Source organism: Carcharhinus amblyrhynchos, chromosome 3 (genome assembly GCF_965287045.1).
Source record: "Carcharhinus amblyrhynchos chromosome 3, sCarAmb.v2.hapA, whole genome shotgun sequence".
In the NCBI taxonomy this organism is placed as follows: domain Eukaryota; kingdom Metazoa; phylum Chordata; class Chondrichthyes; order Carcharhiniformes; family Carcharhinidae; genus Carcharhinus; species Carcharhinus amblyrhynchos.
In genome coordinates, this window is record NC_137326.1 from 64,676,366 (window position 1) to 64,695,524 (window position 19,159).

Consider the following 19,159-nt stretch of genomic DNA (forward strand, 5'->3'; position numbering starts at 1 on the left):
GGATTCAGGTTCATAAGGAGGAGATGTTAACAATTCTGGAAAGTGTGAAAATAGATAAGTCCTCTGGGCCGGATGAGATTTATCCTAGGATTCTCTGGGAGGCTAGGGAGAAGATTGCAGAGCCTTTGGCTTTGATCTCTATGTCATCATTGTCTATAGGAATAGTACGGAAAGAAATCCCATAACACCAGCTTAAAGTCCAACAAGTTTATTTGTAGCAAATGCCGCAAGCTTTCGGAACAGGCTGTCCCTTCGTCAGGTGGCTGGGAATTCTGAACATAGACAGGGCACAAAGACACAAATTCAATTTACATGCATAATGATTGGAATGTGAGTCTTTACAGCTAATCAATTCTTAAAGGTACAGAAATTGTGAGTGGAGAGAGCTTTAAGCACAGCTTAAAGAGATGTGTATTATTTCCAGACAGGACAGTTGATGAGATTTTGCAAGTCCAGGCAAGTTGTGGGGGTTACAGATAGTGTGACATGAACCCAAGATCCCGGTTGAGGCCGTTCTCATGTGTGCGGAACTTGGCTATCAGTTTCTGCTCAGCGACTCTGTGCTGTCGTGTGTCGTGAAGGCCGCGTTGGAGAACGCTTACCCGAAGATCAGAGGCCGAATGCCCATGACTGGTGAAGTGTTCCCCAACAGGAAGAGAACCTGGTGATTGTCGAGCAGTGTTCATTCATCTGTTGTCATAACCTCTGCATGGTCTACCCAATGTACCAAGCCTCGGGACATCCTTTCCTGCAGTGTATCAGGTAGACAACGTTGGCCGAGTTGCAAGAGTACGTACTGTGTACCTGGTGGGTGGTGTTCTCACATGAGATGATGGCATCCGTGTTGATGATCCGGCATGTCTTACAGAAGTTGCTGTGGCAGGGTTGTGTGGTGTCGTGGTCATTGTTGTCCTGAAGGCTGGGTAATTTGCTGCGAACAATGATCACGACACCACACAACCCTGCCACAGCAACCTCTAAGACATGCCGGATCATGGAGATCATGAACCTGGAGTTGCATGTAGGTTGGATTGGGTAAGGATAGCAGACTTCCTTCCCTAAAGCAAATGAGTAAAACGGGTTTTCACAGCAATCTGGTAGTTTCATGGTCACCATTTTTGAGCGCATTTTTACTTTACTCAATCTCAATTCCTCAGTTTTTGGATCATTATTCCAGGCCTCTGGATTTCTATTTCAGTAGCATACCACAATGTTACCATATCCATAAAACGGGGCAAGATAGATGGGAGCACCATGTAACACAGTGATTAGCACTGCTGCTTCACAGCTTTAGGGACCTGGGTTCAATTCCTGGAGTTAGCACATTCTCCTCGTGTCTGTATGCGTTTCCCCTGGGTCCTCCGGTTTCCTCCCACAGTCCAAAGATGTGCGGGTTAGGTTGATTGGCCATACTTAAATTGCCCCTTAGTGTCCTGAGATGCATAGGTTAGAGGGATTAGTGGGAAGATATGGGGGTGGGGCCTGGGTGGGATCGTGGTCGGTGCGGACTTGGTGGGCCAAATGGCCTCTTTCTGCACTGTAGGGTTTCTATGCTTCTATGAAAACTCTCTTCCCAGAAGGGTTCAAAATAAGGAGGGGGTATTGGGTAAACCATCGGGACTGAAAGTTGACAAGGCACCGGGACTGGATGAAGTCCATTTCAGGATGTTGAAGGAAGTGAGAATGGAAATTGCAGGAATATTAGCCAGAATCGTGCAGTCTTCTCTAGCCTTGGGGTAGGTGCCAGAGGAACAGAGAACTGTAATTGTTCAAAAAAGATTGTAAGGATAGCCCCAGCAATTACAGACCAGTCAGTTTAACAACAGTGGTGGGCAAACTTCTAGAAACAATTATTCATGATGTGGTGGCACAGTGGTTAGCACTGCTACCTCACAGCGCCAGGGGCCTGGGTTTGATTCCTAGCTTGGGTCACTGTCAATGTGGAGTCTGTATCTTCTCCCCATGTCTGTATGGGTTTCCTCCAGGTACTCCGGTTTCCTCCCATAGTCCAAAGATGCGCAGGTTAGACTGATTGGCGATGTTAGATTGCCCATAGTGTTCTGGGAGGTGTAGGTTAGGGGAATTGGCGGGGTAAATTTGTGGGGATAGGGATGGGATTATTATTGGTGCAGACTCGATGGACTGAATGGCCTCTTTCTGCACTGTCGGTTTTCTGTGATTCTATAAAATAGTCGTCAAGAGAGAAAATATGGGTTAAGTAGAGCCAGCATGGATTTCTTAAAGGAAAATCGTGTTTTACTAACTTGCTAGAGTTGATGTTGAGGGTAATGTTATTGATGGACTTTCAGAAGACATTCAATACGATGCCACACAACAGACTTGATAAAAGTTATAGCGCGTGGAATAAAAGTGACAGTAGCAACATGAATACAAAGTTATAGCGCGTGGAATAAAAGTGACAGTAGCAACATGAATACAAAATTAGTAGTAGAAAGCAGAGCAACAATCGATAGATATTTTTCAGGCTGGAGGAAGATTTGTAATGGTGTTCTCCAGGAGATGGTATTGGGATCCTTACGTTTCCTCATATATATATTAATGATCTAGATCTTGGTGTGCAGGGGACAATTTGAAAGTTTGCAGATAATACAAAACTTGGAAGCATCATAAACTATGAGGTCACAGACAAATTGGAGTGGCCAGATAGGCAGATGAAGTTCAATGCAGAGAAATATGAAGTGGGTGGTGCATTTTGGTGGGAAGAACATGGACAGTCAATATAAAATAAATGGGAAAATACTTTAAGGGGTTCAGGAGCTGACAGAACTTGGTGTCCATAGAAACAACAGAAAATTTACAACTCAGAAATTTACAACTCTTGTCTGTGCCAAACCATTTTTTGCCTAGTCCCACTGACCTGCACTTGGACCATATCCCTCCACACCCCTCTCATCCATGTACCTGTCCAAGTTTTTCTTAAATGTTAAAAGTGACCCTACATTTCCCACTTTATCCGGCAGCTCATTCCACACTCCCACCACACTCTGCGTGAAGAAGCCCCCCACTAATATTCCCTTTAAACTTTTCTCCTTTCACCCTTAACCTATGCCCTCTAGTTTTTTTCTTCCCTAGCCTCAGTGGAAAAAGCCTGCTTGCATTCATTCTATCTATACCCATCAAAATCTTATACACCTCTATCAAATCTCCCCTCGTTCTTCTACGCTCCAGGGAATAAAGTCCTAACCTATTCAATCTCTGTCTGTAACTCAGCTTCTTAAGTCCCGGCAACATCCTTGTGAACCTTCTCTGCACTCTTTCAACCTTATTTACATTCTTCCTGTAACTAGGTGACCAAAACTGTACACAATAATCTAAATTCAGCCTCACCAATGCCTTATATAACCTTACCATAACACTCCAACTTTTATACTTGATACTCCGATTTATAAAGGCCAATGTACCAAAAGCACTCTTTACGACCCTATCCACCTGTGACGTCACATTTAGGGAATTCTGTACCTGTAATCCCAGATCCCTCTGTTCAACTGCACTCTTCAGAGTCTTACCGTTTACCCTGTACGTTCTACTTTGGTTTGTCCTTCCAAAGTGCAATACCTTACATTTGTCTGCGTTAAATTCCATTTGACATTTTTCAGCCCATTTTTCTAGTTGGTCCAAATCCCTCTGCAAGCTCTGAAAACCTTCCTCACTGTCCACTACACCTCCAGTCTTTGTATCATCAGCAAATTTGCTGATCCAATTTACCACATTATCATCCAGAACTTCTCCCACAGGGTAGTGAATCTCCGGAATTCTCTGCCCATTGAAGTGATGGAGGCTACTTTGTTAAATATGTTTAAGTCACGGGTAGATAGATTTCTGATTGATAAGGGAATTAAGGGTTATGGGCTTCAGATCAGCCAAGTTCCTATTGAATGGCGGGGCGGGCTAGATGGCCTACTCCTGCTCCTATTTCTTATGTTCTTATGCATGTTCTCCCCATTGCCTGCATGGGTTTCCTCCCACATTCTGAAAGACATGCTGGTTTGGTGCATTGACCTGAACAAGCATTGGACTGTGGCGACTAGGGGAATTTCACAGTAACTTCATTGCAGTGTTACTGTAAGCCTTAAAACCATAGAACACAACAGCACAGAAACAGATCTTTTGACCCTTCTTGGCTCTACTGGACCATTTTTCTGCCTAGTCCCACTGAGTTGCACCTGGACCATATTCCTCCACACCCCTCTCATCCATGTACCTGTCCAAGTTTTTCTTAAATGTTAAGTGAGCCTGCATTTACCACTTCATCTGGTAGCTCATTCCACACTCCTACCACTCTTTGTGTGAAGAACCCTCCCCCCGAATATTCCCTTTAAACTTCCCCCGCTTGACCCTTAACCCATGTCCTCTAGTTTTTTTTCTCCCCTAGCCTCAGTGGAAAAAGCCTGCTTGCATTCACTCTATTTATACCAATCATAATTTTATACACCTCTATCAAATCTCCCCTCATTCTTCTAAGCTCCAAGGAATAAAGTCCTAACCTATTCCACCTTTCTCTGTAACTCAGTTTCTCAAGTCCCAGCAACATCCTTGTAAACCTTCTCTGCACTCTTTCAACCTTATTAATATTCTTCCTGTAATTAGGTGACCAGAACTGCACACAATGCTCTAAATTGGGCCTCACCAATGTCTCACCATAATATTCCAGCTCTTATACTCAATACTTTGATTTATAAAGGCCAGTGGTCCAAAAAACACTCTTTATGACCCTATCTACATGTGACGCCACTTTTAGGGAATTACGTATCTGTATTCCCAGATCTCTCTGTTCTACTGCACTCTTCAGTGTCCTACCACTTTCCTTGTATGTTCTACCTTGGTTTGTCCTTCCAAAGTGCACACACTTGTCTGCATTAAACTCCATCTGCCATTTTTCTAGCAGGTACAAATCCCTCTGAAAGCTTTGAAAACCTTCCTCACTGTCCACTACACCTCCAGTCTTTGTATCATCTGCAGATTTGCTGATCCAATTTACCACATTATCATCCAGACCATTGATATAGATGACAAACAGCAATGGACCCAACACCGATCCCTGTGGCACACCACTAGTCACAGGCCTCCACTCAGAGAAGCAATCCTCCACTACCACTCTCTGGCTTCTTCCATTGAGCCAGTGTCTAATCCAATTTACTACCTCCCCATCTATACCTAGCGACCTAACCTTCCTAACTAACCTCCCATGAGGAACCTTATCAAAGGCCTTGCTAAAATCCAGGTAGACAACATCCACCGCCTTTACTTCATCCACTTTCCTGGTAACCTCCTCGAAAAACTCTAATAGATTGGTCAAACACAACCTACCACGCACAAAGCCATGTTGACTCTCCCTAATAAGTCCCTGTCTATCCAAATATTTGTAGATCCTACCCCTTATCACACCTTCCAATAACTTGCCCACCACCGACATCAAACTTACTGGCCTATAATTTCCTGGATTTCTTTTGGAACCTTGTTTAAACAAGGGAACAACATGAGCCACCCTCCAGTCATCCGGCACCTCCCTCGTGCATACTGATATTTTAAATATATCTGCCAGGGCCCCTGCAAGTTCACTACTAGCCTCCCCTCAAGGTCTGTGGGATTACCCTGTCCAGTCCAGGAGATTTATCCACTCTGATTTGCCTGAAGACAGCCAGCACCACCTCCCCTGTGATCTGTAAAGGTAGTAAAAAGTCTGACAACACCAGGTTTAAGTCCAACCGATTTATTTGATAGTAAACTCACTAGCTTTCGGGGTTAGCCCCTTCGTCAGGTGAATGGAGAGTTCTGGCCTCAGACAGAGCATATAAAGCACACAGTTTACAGATTACTGATTAGAATGCGAATCTTTACACCTAACCTGCTGTTCGAGTCCTAAAGTGGCCGACAATGTGTGTGGAAGGAGCACTGATCATAGGTTAAAGAGATGTGTATTGTCTCCAGACAGTACAGTAAGTGAGGTTTTGCAAATCCAGGCAAGTCACGGGGGTTACAGATAGTGCGACATGAACCCAAGATCCTTGTTGAGACTGTCCTCATGTGTGCGGAACTTGGCTATCAGTCTCTGCTCAGCGACTCTGCGCTGTCGTGTGTCATGAAGGCCACCTTGGAGAATGCTTACCCGAAGGTCAGAGACTGAATGCCCATGACCGCTGAAGTGTTCGCCAACAGGAAGGGAACTGTCTTGCCTGGTGATTGTCTTGCCTGGTGATTGTCTTGCCTGGTGATTGTCTTGCCTGGTGATTGTCTTGCCTGGTGATTGTCTTGCCTGGTGATTGTCTTGCCTGGTGATTGTCTTGCCTGGTGATTGTCTTGCCTGGTGATTGTCTTGCCTGGTGATTGTCTTGCCTGGTGATTGTCTTGCCTGGTGAACAATCGCCTAACATACCTATAAAAGCTATTTGGATTTTCTTTCACTCTGTTTGCCAAAGCAACCTCATGTCTTCTTTTAGCCCTCCTGAGTTCCCTCTTAAGTAGCTTCTTGCACTTTTTATGCTCCTTGAGCATCTGATCTGTTCCTTGTTGCTTGTACATTTCATACACTTTCTCTTCCTCTTAGCCAGCGTTACAATCTCCCTTGAGAACCAAGGTTCCTTATTCTTATTTACTTTGCCTTTAATCCTGACTGGAACATACAAACTCTGCACTCTCAAAATTTCTCCTTTGCAGGCCTCCCACTTTCCATTTACATCCTTACCAGAGAACAGCGTGTGCCAATCCACACTTCCCAGATCCCTTCTCATTTCATCAAATTTGGCCTTTCTCCAGTTCAGAACTTCAACCCAGACCTATCCTTAACAATGATCAGGTTGAAACTAATGACATTATGATCACTGGATCCAAAGTGTTCCCTCACACTCACATCCATCACCTGCCCTAACTCATTTCCCAATAGGAGATCCAATATCGCATCCTGTCTAGCTGGCACCTCTATATGCTGATGTAGAAAATTCCCTTGAACACATTTAACAAACTCTACACCATCTAAACGTTTAACAGTATGTGAGTCCCAATCTATATGTGGAAAATTAAAATCCCCTACTACCACAACTTTGTGTCTCTTGCAGTTGTCAGCTATCTCTCTGCTGATTTGCTCCTCCAATTCCCTCTATTACATGGTCTATAATACAACCCCATTAATGTGATCATACCTTTCCTGTTTCTCAGCTCCACCCATTGGGCCTCTGTAGACAAGCTCCTTAATCTATCATGCCTGAGTACCACTGTAACATTTTCCCTGACCAACAGTGCGACCCCCCCCACCTTTTATCCCCCTGCCTCTATCACGCCTGAAACATTGGAACCCTGGAACATTGAGCTGCCAGTCCTGCCCTTCCTGTAGCCAAGTTCCACTAATGGCTATAATGTCATATTTCCACGTGTCAATCCACATCTTCAGCTCATCTGCCTTCCCCACAATACCCCTGGCATTGAAATAGACACATCTCAAAAGATTATTTCCACCACACTCAACCCTTCCATTTGTGATTTTGCTTGAACTAACCTGTCTTTTTACCCCCACTTCACTATCTACTCTGGCTCCCATCCCCCTGCAAACCTAGTTTAAAGCCTCCCCAATAACATTCGCAAATCTCCCTGCAAGTATATTGGTCCCCTTGTAGTTTAGGTGTAACCCATCTCTCTTGTACAAGTCCCACCTACTCCAGAAGAGGTCCCAATGATCCAAGAATCAGAAACCCTGCCCCCTACACCAGTTCCTCAGCCACGTGTTCATCCGCCCAAGCATCCTACTCTTACCCTCTCTGGCACGTAGTACAGGTAGCAATCCTGAGAGATTACTACCCTCGGGGTCCTGCTTTTTAACTTCCGTCCAAGCTCTCTATATTCTCTCTTTAGGACCTCCTCACTCTTCCTACCTACGTCATTGGTACTGATGTGTACCACGACATCTGGCTGATCACCTTCCCACTTTAGAGCGCTGTGCACGCGATCAGAGACATCCCTGACCTTGAGGCAACAAACCATGCATAAGTCTCTGTCCCGACCACAGAACCTCCTGTCTGTATCTCTGACCACCGAGTCCCCTATCACTACCGCACTCCTCTTCTTCGTCCCACCCTTTTGCGCTGCAGAACCAGACTGAGTACCTGAGTGCTGGCTGTCACAGTTTGTCCCAGGTAAAGCATCCTCCACAACAGTATCCAATTCAGTACACCTGTTTTGGAAGGGAATGGCCACATGGAAACCCTGCTCTGCCTGTCCTTTCACATTTCCTCGTGCACGTGTCCTCGTGCATGAATCACAGAAGATTGGTATATATCTATAGTAAGTAATTAGGAAAGTTAATAGAATGCTGTTGTTTATTGTGATGGGAATTGATTACAAAAGTGGGGGGTTTATGCTTCAGTTGTACAGGACTATTGGTGAGACCACATTTGGAGTATTGAGTACATTATTGGTCTCTGGAAAGTTGTAAATGTGTTCAAAGCGGTTCAGAGGAGTTTTACTAGACTAATGTCAGGAATGGGCAGCATGTCTTATGAGAAAAGATTTGGGGGTTAGTATTTGCTCCCAATGCCATCTGCATCGGAAAGACCAAGCACAGACTGGATGTTTGTTTTGCTGAACACCTTCAGTCTGTCCACAAGCAGGATCCTGACCTTCCTGTTGCTTGCCACTTCAACACACCACCTTGCTCTCCTGTCCACATATCCATTCTAGGCCTTCTGCAATGTCTCCAGCGCAAATTGGAGGAACAGCACTTGATCTTCCAATTGGACTCTTTGCAGCCTTCTGGACTGAATGTTGGGATTTCATTTTGATTCATCCTGTTCATCTATCATCCTTCTTTCTGACCACAATTTTTCCACTTTTTGTTTCAGCCCTCCTTCTTGCTACTCCCCCCTACCCTTTATCAGGGCATTTGCCACATTCCTCAGGAAGTCATTTAAAACTCTGCACCTCTGTTTTGTAAGTCACACATTCTAATCACTTACTTGAGACTTTTTAGCACCTTCTCAGCCTTCTGTATCCTCATTTGCATCCCCTTTCTCCCGTTTCCATCCTCAGCCATTTCCACTCCCTCTCCTCCCCACTCTCCAACGCCCCCCCTCCCCACTCTCCAACGCCCCCCCCTCCCCACTCTCCAACGCCCCCCCCTCCCCACTCTCCAATGCCCACGCCCCTCGCCACGCCCAAGCCCCCAGCTTGTTTGGAGAGCTGGTGCAGACAGAAAGGACCTAATGACTTCCTTCTGCTCCATAACAGTTCTGAGATTCTCTGGCACCCTCCCCATATCTAAGGAGGGTTGGATGGTTTTGGCCAAAATATCTGCAGTTTCCACTTCACTTACTAAGCTAGGATATGTCCCATCTGGATCAGGTGACTTCTCTACTTGGTATGTGGCAAATCTTTTAAGTCTCCTTTTAATTTTATCCTATTGAATTTCTTCAGTACCTCCTGTTTAATTCTCATAGTTACACCTTGTCTTCTTTAGTGAAACCTATGTGATAATTTGCAAGCCTTCTCTTCAAATTGTCTCATTCATTGTTTTCAATTGTTTTTAGAGATTGTAGAAATCACCACACCAGCTGTGTCAACTGTTTCCTCTGTGAGTACAGCCTCTCTCGACACTCTGTACACTGGCTCCTCCAATTCACCTGAGCCTGAACAGTCCACAGCCACTTCCAGTCCTTCAGGAGCCCCTCCACCCCTCCCAATCCGAAGCACTTTTACTGCCCCTAGATATCCAACCAGTATACCTCTCCAGGCTGACACAAGCCCCACACATTCAGCTCAAGCCCTCAATCCCAGCTGTCAACTGCAAGCACCCAATGAAGCTAACGAACTCAGTCAAAGCCAGAACAGTGAGGCTGCATCATCATTGTCACCTGCTGAAATGCAAGAGGGTAAGCTGAAAGTCTCAGTGCCGAAGACCATTGGAGCCGAGCTCATTGAACTGGTTCGTAAAAATACAAATCTCAGCTATGAGCTGTCCAGGGTGGCAATTGGTGTGATGGTCGGACACATTCAGAGTTCAGTGCCAGCTGTTGTGGATGTCATGGAGCAGATTCTACTGTCCCTGGTGGAGAGTAAGGTAAGTTACTGGGCACTTTCAGCTGTGATGACTTCCCTTTCCTGTCTGAGTGAGTGAGAAAAATCCCAAGGCACCAACTCTTTAAATATTTGTCATTCTTTGTAACATGCCCTTTTCACTATTCTGGTTACAACTGATATTAATACTTGAGGAATAACTTCACTGAGAATATTTCTTCATTTTGTACTACTGACTGATTTTGTTTAATAAAATAAATTCCTCTGATATTCTGAAGGCTTCATAGCTCCTGAGGAAATACTTACGCTAAATTATCTTCCTCCTTCAGCTATCTTATAGGCATTGCTTGTTGAGGAGCTGTTCTTGCTGTGCGCAAACATGACCTCACACGACAGCACTTACAGTGACAAGAACAGCAATCCTGGCCTGCTTTTACCACCTTTCACATTATTTTTTATGAACAGTAAACTGACTGGAATCTTCCTTGATAGAGTAGATGAATACACCAACAGATGTTTGATCTTGTCCCTCTTTAATCTCCAGATGGCCTGTTTATTACCATGGGATAGAGAGAAACTGCTCTGCAGGTTAGTAGCAGGATTGGATGTTGGCATTTGTTGCCAAAGTTCATCTGTGACTTTACATCCCATTCATATTGCAGGGCAGGCATGAATTTTTACACATAACCCTGCCATGACCATAGGACCATGAGAAGCAAGAGCAGGAATAGACCATATGGCAGGTTGAACCTACTCCATTTTGTATGGCTAATCTTTGGCCTCAACTTAATTTTCCCTTAATTCCTTCAGAGAGCAAAAACCAGTCTTAAATATTGAACCAAGAGCATTTGGGATAGAGAATTTCACATATTATACGAGGGCTTAACTGGGTAGATGCTGAGACAAGATCCCGGAAGCCGTGACTTACTGAAATGTGAAACAGACTCGAGGGGCCAGATGGCCTACCTCTCCTGTTTCCTATTTTATGTTCTTTGAGTGCAGAAATTTCCCCTCATCTTAGCCCTAAATGACTGACCCCTTATTATATACTGTGTCCCCATGTTCTAGATTCACCAGCCAGGGGAATCATCCTCTCCTTACCCGCCCTGTCAAACCCTTTCAGAATCTTAGATTTTTCAATAAGGTCATCCCTTGTATTTCTAAGCCCTAGAAAGTATTGGTCCACTTCACCCTGCCTCTCATCATGGACAACCCTCACTTCCCAAGGACCAATCTCGTGAATTTTCACTATATTGCCTCTAATGAAAGGACATCCTTCCTTAAATATGGAGACTGAAACAGTACCTATGTTCCAGATGTGGAACCACCAAAACCGTGTATAATTGTGGCACAACTTCATTTCTGTACTCCAGTCCCCTCACAATAAAGACAAACATGACATTACTTTCCTTATTCCTTGTTGTGACTGTATTCTGACTGTGTTCCTTCTACAATACACTTAATTCCCTCAGCTTTAATGATTTTTAAAAATTGTTCTCCTTTTTACTTTTATGACTTAATTATCACATTTCCCCCACACAAAGCAAATAGGCTTACATCAATTCTAGATTTCCAGCCTTTTAACACCTCCGGGCGGAGATCCAATTAGACACCTGTCTTCCGACTCTCATGCAGCAGGATCTAAGAGAAAGAGACTTATTTCCTGGCAGATTCCAGTCTTGTTGTGGAGATGCCGGCATTGGACTGGGATATGCACAGTAAGAAGTCTCACAACACCATCTTCAAGAGGATCTTCAAGAGGATCTCCAAGAAGATCGTGCGTATCGAACTTTAACCTGGTGTTGTGAGACTTCTTACTGTAGATTCCAATCTCCCAACTTGAAAAAGGAGAAAAGAGAGGTACTACTCTCTAAGAACTCAGAACAGCACTTGACCTGAATATTCTGTGTAAGCCTAGTTCCATTCAGCCATATGACCTTACCTGTCAATCAACCCAATTAGGTCCTACTCTGCAAACCCCCAAGGGAAATCACTAAAAGCAATTGAACAGCAGTAAAGAGTAAAACCAACATTCTAGCAATTGGGAGCAATTATGTTGCTGCAGTAAACAGGCTGCTGGTTACAGTCCAAGTAGTACCAGTTGGAACAAAATGCTAAAGCATATCCTGCATAAAAGACATGACAAATACATTTCTTAAAGACATAATATCTTCACATCAATCACTTCACCTTTTTTAATCTCTTGCAGCTAATTTGTCCTGCTATAGTTTTTATCGAGCTTTGTATTGCCAGCAAACCTGATGCTTTTAGCATCTTTGTCGAAGTCAGTAATGTGGGTTGTAAACAGCTACGATCTCAGCACATTCCCTTAGTCACAGCATGTCAACTTGAAAATGCCCATTTATCCCTACTGTCTATTGACCAATCCTCTACTCTTGCTGAAATAAAAGCAAATTACTGTGGATGTTGAAATCTGAAATGAAAACAGAAAATGCTGAAAAATCTCAGCAGGTCTGACACCTTCTGTGAAGAGAGAAACAGAGCTAACAATTTGAGTCTGGATGCCTCCATCAGAGCTTGCTGCCTCCATCAGAGCTTGCTGCCTCCATCAGAGCTTGCTGCCTCCATCAGAGCTTGCTGCCTCCGTCAGAGCTTGCTGCCTCCTGTCCTTGCTATTGCATTATCTCAAAATTTATGATCTTGTAAAAATATCTTTTGTCTGACATCTTATCAAATGTCTTTTGGAAATCCAAGTATACTGTTACATACTCAGAAAAAGCTTTTAAATTTGTCAGTACTTTTTTTTTCATAAAACCAGGTTGACCCTGATCATAGTGTGAATCTGAGGACATTTGGAAAATCACAACCAGTGCATCCACTATCTCTACAGTTCTGTCTTTTAGAACCATGGGTTGTAGCCAAGAGATCCTGGGGATTTAGAATTCTTAGAGTCCCTTAGGATTCTCTAATACTTATTCTATGCTGATATTAAAGAGTTCCTCACTCCTCAGCCCATGACTGCCATCTCTTTTTGGTAATTTATGTCTTCTACTGTTACAAAGAACAACAACACAGCATGGGAAACAGGCCCTTCGGCTCAATGAGCCCGCACCACCATCTTAACAAAGCATTTTCCTACACCTCCCTTGACCCGTGTCTATGCTTATGGTACCCCCATTGAAAACCAGATTCAGGGGAGAATAATTTAGGGACAATTTGTTACACCAATCAGCCGAAGTGCACATTTTTGGGGTGTGGGAGGAAACCGGAGCACCCGGACGAAACCCACACAACCACAGGGAGAATGCGCAAACTCCCACAGACACTGGCCCAAATCCATGTATCTGCACAGCTAGCAGTGATAGTCACTGAGCTGTTGTGGTGCCCATCTGCTGGTCCGGTTTTAAGCACACACAACGACGCGAAGTACTAGGCCACTCTTGAAACATTTATTTTACTGTTATGACAAATACAAAATACTTCCAATGTCTCTACCATTTCATCATTCCCCATCATATTTCTACTGTCTTTCCCTTTAAGGGACCAATGTTAGCTACTCTTCTGTTAACCCTGCTGATGTTACCTGCGAGAGATCTCAAAACCCCAAAGGATAACTTGAAACACTGGTTCTTAGTGATGTATATTTGTTTGGAATAGTGTGAGGAACAACATACAACCCAGTCTGGAACCAATTCAGGCAATATGTAAACAAAGAATATTTACTAAAGTAAAAGAAAAGGAAAGCATAACACTAATATATGCTATGACTCTCAAGTATATTAATAAACGCATTTTTTTAAATTACTTTCCATTCCCAAAATATATCCATATTCCCTGAATTCACTAAGACATCTCTTTTCCCAAAGCAACATTGAATTTAGTAACTCCATGAGTCAAATCCACCTAATAGTTACCACACAATACAGCTTACATTACCAAGTTTGAGAAAACATCACTTCCTAGTTCAGCAAAGGCACAAAACTCCATCTTTCTGAATATCTGGAATCTGCCGTGTCTCTAAATGTTAGATGGAACTGGCCTTTGGATGGAAAATTAGCCTCCCTTCCTAACAAGTGTGCTAACAGTTGTATTTTCAGCCTCTTTGATATTCCACCCTATGGATTCAGCTGTCTACATTTCTCAAATTCCTTGTTTTTAGAAGTTAGCATTTGTATAGCCCCACTAATCTCTAGTAAACGTTTTTTTTCTGATATTGCAGTTTGCATCTCAATTTCTCTAGATGCTGCTGATCTTGTTACTGGGCAGATCACATTTCATTGTTCCTGCAGATGCCTGCTAATCTTGTTGCTTGTTTATTTTGTTTTCATCTCAGGTCCAACTATTAACTTTGTTAACTTCCCAAATTGCTAACACTTCTTATACACGTTGTAAAAGTTCTCATCTTTTTTTTAATTTCTGGATGATTTAACCTCATATTCAATTTTTTTTCCTTTCATCACTGTTTTTCTGGCCCATTATTGGTTCCTTGAACGCTCCCTGTCCGAGGCCTACAACTGTTCATTCCACGTTGTAAGCCTCTTCTAATCTAATGCCATTGTTAACTTTTAATAAGCTATGGATGAATCTTCCTTCTGAGTTTTTAGAAACACAGAAACATAGAAATTAGGAGCAGGAGTAAGCCATTCAGCCCTTCGAACCTGCTCCACAATTCATTGTGATCATGGGTGATCATCCGACTCAATAGTGTGTTCTCGCTTTCCCCCCCATGTCCTTTGATCCCCTTCACCTCAAGTGATATAATTAACTCCTTTTTAAAAACATACAATGTTTTGGCCTCAATTGCTTTCTGTGGTTGGGAATTCCACAGACTGACCACACTCTGGTTGAAGAAATTTATCCTCATCTCTGTCCTAAAATGTTTACCCCATATCCTCAGACTGTGACCCCTGATAATGGACATCCTCACCATTGGGAACACCCTTCCTGCATCTATCCTGTCTAGACCTGCTAGAGTTTTGTAAGTTTCTATGTGATCCTCCCTCATTCTTCTAAACTCCAGTGAATATAATCCTAACTGACTCGATCTCTTTTCATGCGTGTCAGTCCCGCTATCCCAGGAATCAGTCTGATCAACCTTCTCTGCACTCTATAGCAACAGAGTCCTTTCTCAGGTAAGGAGACCAAAATTACACACACAATTTCAGGTGTGGCCTCACCAAGGCACTGTATAATGGCATCAAGATATCCCTGCTCCTGTACTTGAATCCTCTTGCTGTGAAGGCCAACATGCCAATTATCTGTTTTACTGCCTGCTGCACCTACGTGCATACTTTCAGTGACTGGTGTATAAGGACACCTAGGTCTTATTGCACATTCCCCTCTCCTAATTTATAGCCATTTAGATCTTTACCTGCCTTTCCATTTTTGCTACCAAAACGGATAACCTCACACTTATCCAAATTATACTGCATCTACCATTCATCTGCGCACTCACTCAACTTGGCCAAATCACACTGAAGCAACTCTGCATTCTCCTCACCGCTCACCCTCCCACCCAGCTTTGTGTCATCTGCAAATTTGGAGATATTCCATTTGCTTCCCTTATCTGAATCATAGAACATAGAACATTACAGCGTGGAACAGGCCCTTCGGCCCACAATGTTGCGCCGACCAGTCTTACTTTTTAAAAAAAAAACATTGACCCACTAATCTAAACCAATCCCTTTTCTTCCATAAACCTATCCACCATTAATATACATTGTGAAAAGCTGGGATCCCAGCACTGATCCCAGTGGTACAATTTGGAAAAAGGAACTAAAGGCACTGTTGTTAAGTTTTCAGATGATGCAAAGATATGTACAAGGGCAGGTGGTATTGAGGAAGCAGAGGAGGTTAGGAGAGTGGACAAAGAAGTGGCAGATGGAATATAATAAGTGTGAGGTTGAGCATAGACTATTTTCTACCTGGGGAAATGCTTAGGAAATCAGAAGCACGAAGGGACTTTGGGGAATTTTGAACAATGACTCCTAAGGCTAACGTGCAGATTCTGTTGGCAGTTAGGAAGGCAAATGCGGTGCTAGTATTAGTGTACTTCTGAGGCAGTGTAAGGCTCTGGTCAGACCCCATTTGGAGTATTGTAAGCAGCTTTGGGCCCTGTACCTAAGGAAGGATGTGCTGGCCTTGGAAAGGGTCCAGCGCACGTTCATAGGAATGATCCCTGGAATGAAGAGCTTGTCGTATGATGAACGGTTGAGGACTCTTGGTCTGTACTCGTTGGAGTTTAGAAGGGTGAGGGAGGATATTATTGAAACTTACAGGATACTGCAGGGCCTGGATAAAGTGGACGTGAAGAGGATGTTTCCACTAGTAGGAAAAACTAGAACCAGAGGGCACAACTTCAGGCTAAAGGGACAATCCTTTAAAACAGAGATGAGGAGGAATTTCTTCAGCCAGAGAGTGGTGAATTTGTGGAACTCTTTGCCGCAGAAGACTGTGGAGGCCATGTCATTGAGTGTCTTTAAGACAGAGATAGATATGTTCTTGATTAACAAGGGGATCATGGGTTATGGGAAAAAGGCAGGAGAATGGGGATGAGAAAAATATCAGCCATGATTGAATGGCAGAGCAGACTCAATGGGCCGAGTGGCCTAATTCTGCTCCTCTGTCATATGGTACCCCACTAATCATTGCTTCCATTTGGAATATGGCCTGTTTATTCCAACTTGTTCATAGCGTAGTGTTATAGAACCTCTACAGTTCAAAAGGAGGCCATTTTGGCCCATCGAGTCTGAATTGACCACAATCCCACCCAGGTCCTATCCCCGTAACCCCATTTACCCTGCTAGTACCCCTGACACTAAGGAACAATTTAGCGTGGCCAGTCAACCTAACCTGCATATTTTTGGACTGTGGGACGAAACCAGAACACCCGGAGGAAACCCATGCAGACACGTGGGGAATATGCAAACATTCCTGCCTATTTGTTTCCTGTCTGCCAATCAGTTTTCAAAGAACAACACAGCACAGGAAACGGGCCCTTCGGCCCAACAAGCCCGTGCCGCCATTTTGACATTCAGTGAGTGCCTCATTCCAATCCTCCTCCTACCTATGACTTTTGCCTACACCTCTTGGACTCCACAATAAAGGATATGTGCCAGATTAAGGGAGGTCTAATTTAGGGACAATTTGTTAACATCAATCAGCCTAAAAGCATGTTTTTGAGGTGTGGGAGGAAACCGGAGCACCCGGAGAAAACCTATGCAAGCGCGGGGAGAATGTGCAGACTCCCACAGACACCGACCCAAGTCGGAGATCTGACCCAGGTCCATGTATCTGCACAGCAAACAGTGATAGTCACTGAGCTGTCATGTTGCCCATCAGCTGGTCCAGTTTAAGCACACACTAACGACGTGAAGCACTAGGCAACTCTCGAAGCAACATCCAAGAGCAGCCCTCGCACGACCCACTGCGTGTATGCCCCTTGTTGGCCAACAAGGCGGACCGAATTACCGGTGGATGTTAAAAAAAGACATCAGTAAACATACACAGCCTATACAGACATTCACGGAAGATCCCCAGAAGCTCAAACATAAGACAGATGAGCCATAAAATATGTTGGACGGCCCATAAGATTCTATTGATTCCCAGGAATGTCCTGAGGCTCTTGATCCTTATTTAGAAAAGTCTTTTGTATCCCTCCATCTCTAGTCTGCTTATGTGCCTATCTAGGTAAGCCTTAGCCAACTCTAGCGTGCCTGCCTCCACCACCCTACTTGGCAGTGCATTCCAGGCTCCCACAACCCTCTGCATGTAAAACCTCCCTCTAACATCTGAATTATACCTCTCCCCTCTCACCCTAAGCCTGTGGCCCCTCGTGATTTTTGTATCCAACCTGGGAAAAAGCTTCCCAGTATTCACTCTATCTATACCCTTCATAATCTTATACACCTCTATTAGATCTCCCCTCATCCTCCTCCTTTCCAGGGAGAACAGCCCCAATTTACCCAATCTCTCCTCATAGCTAAGACCTTCCATACCAGGCAGCATCCTGGTAAACCTCCTCTGCACTCTCTCCAGGGTCTCCACGTCCTCCCGGTAGTACGGCGACCAGAACTGGACGCAGTACTCCAAATGCGGTCTAACCAACGTTCTGTACAACTGCAACATTAGACGCCAGCTTTTATACTCTATACCCCTTCCTGTAAAGACAAGCATACCATAAGCCTTCTTCGCCACCTCCTCCACCTGTACTGCCACCTTCAAGGACTTGTGTACTTGCACACCTAGGTCCCTCTGTGTTCCTATACTCTTAATGGTCCTACCATTTATCGTATAACTCCCCCCTACATTATTTCTTCCAAAATGCATCACCTCACATTTATCTGGATTAAATTCCATCTGCCATTTATCTGCCCAGTTTACCAGCCTATCTATATCCTGCTGTTTTGTCTGACATTGCTCCTCACTGTCAGCAAGTCCAGCCATCTTAGTGTCATCTGCAAACTTGCTGATTACACCAGTTCTCCCTCTTCCAAGTCATTTATGTGTATTACAAATAGCAAAGGTCCCAGTATTGAGCCCTGCGGCACACCACTAGTCACAGACCTCCAACTAGAAAAAGACTCTTCCACTACTACCCTCTGTCTCCTGTTACCAAGCCAGTTCTCAATCCATCTAACCACCTGTCCCTGTATTCCATGAGCCTTAACCTTTTTCACCAACCTACCATGAGGGACTTTGTCAAACACCTTACTAAAATCCATTTTGACGACATCCACAGCTCATCTTTTGTCAGCTGTTTTTGTCACCTCCTCAAAAAATTCTACTAGATTCGTAAGGCACGACCTCCCCTTTACAAAGCCACGTTGCCTGTCACTAATCAGATTGCCATGTTCTAAATGCGTATACATGCTATCTCTAAGAATACTGTCCAACAACTTCCCTACCACTGATGTCAAGCTCACCGGCCTATAATTACTTGGGTTATCCCTGCTACCCTTTTTAAACAACGGTACCACGTTCGCTATCCTCCTGTCCTCTGGGACCTCAGACCCAAAGAAGAGACAAAGATTTACATCAGAGGCCCAGCAATTTCATCTCTCGTCTCCCTAAGCAGCCTAGGATAAATGCCATCAGGCCCCAGAGATTTATCAGTTTTAATATTACCTAAAAACCCTAACACTTCCTCGTAATGGATACTTTTTCCAACGGGTCAACA

At 44.0% G+C, this 19,159-nt stretch overlaps 1 protein-coding gene across 3 annotated transcripts in view; it reads left to right on the forward strand.

The window, feature by feature from the left end:
- nckipsd (NCK interacting protein with SH3 domain) overlaps window positions 1-19,159 on the forward strand; it is a 257,102-nt gene that overhangs the window by 157,616 nt on the left and 80,327 nt on the right. For all 3 annotated transcript variants that reach the window (XM_080184846.1, XM_080184870.1, XM_080184862.1), the window contains one exon: window positions 9,534-10,063. In XM_080184846.1, the coding sequence (XP_080040972.1) occupies window positions 9,534-10,063 (530 nt within the window). The remainder of the gene's footprint in view (window positions 1-9,533; window positions 10,064-19,159) is intronic.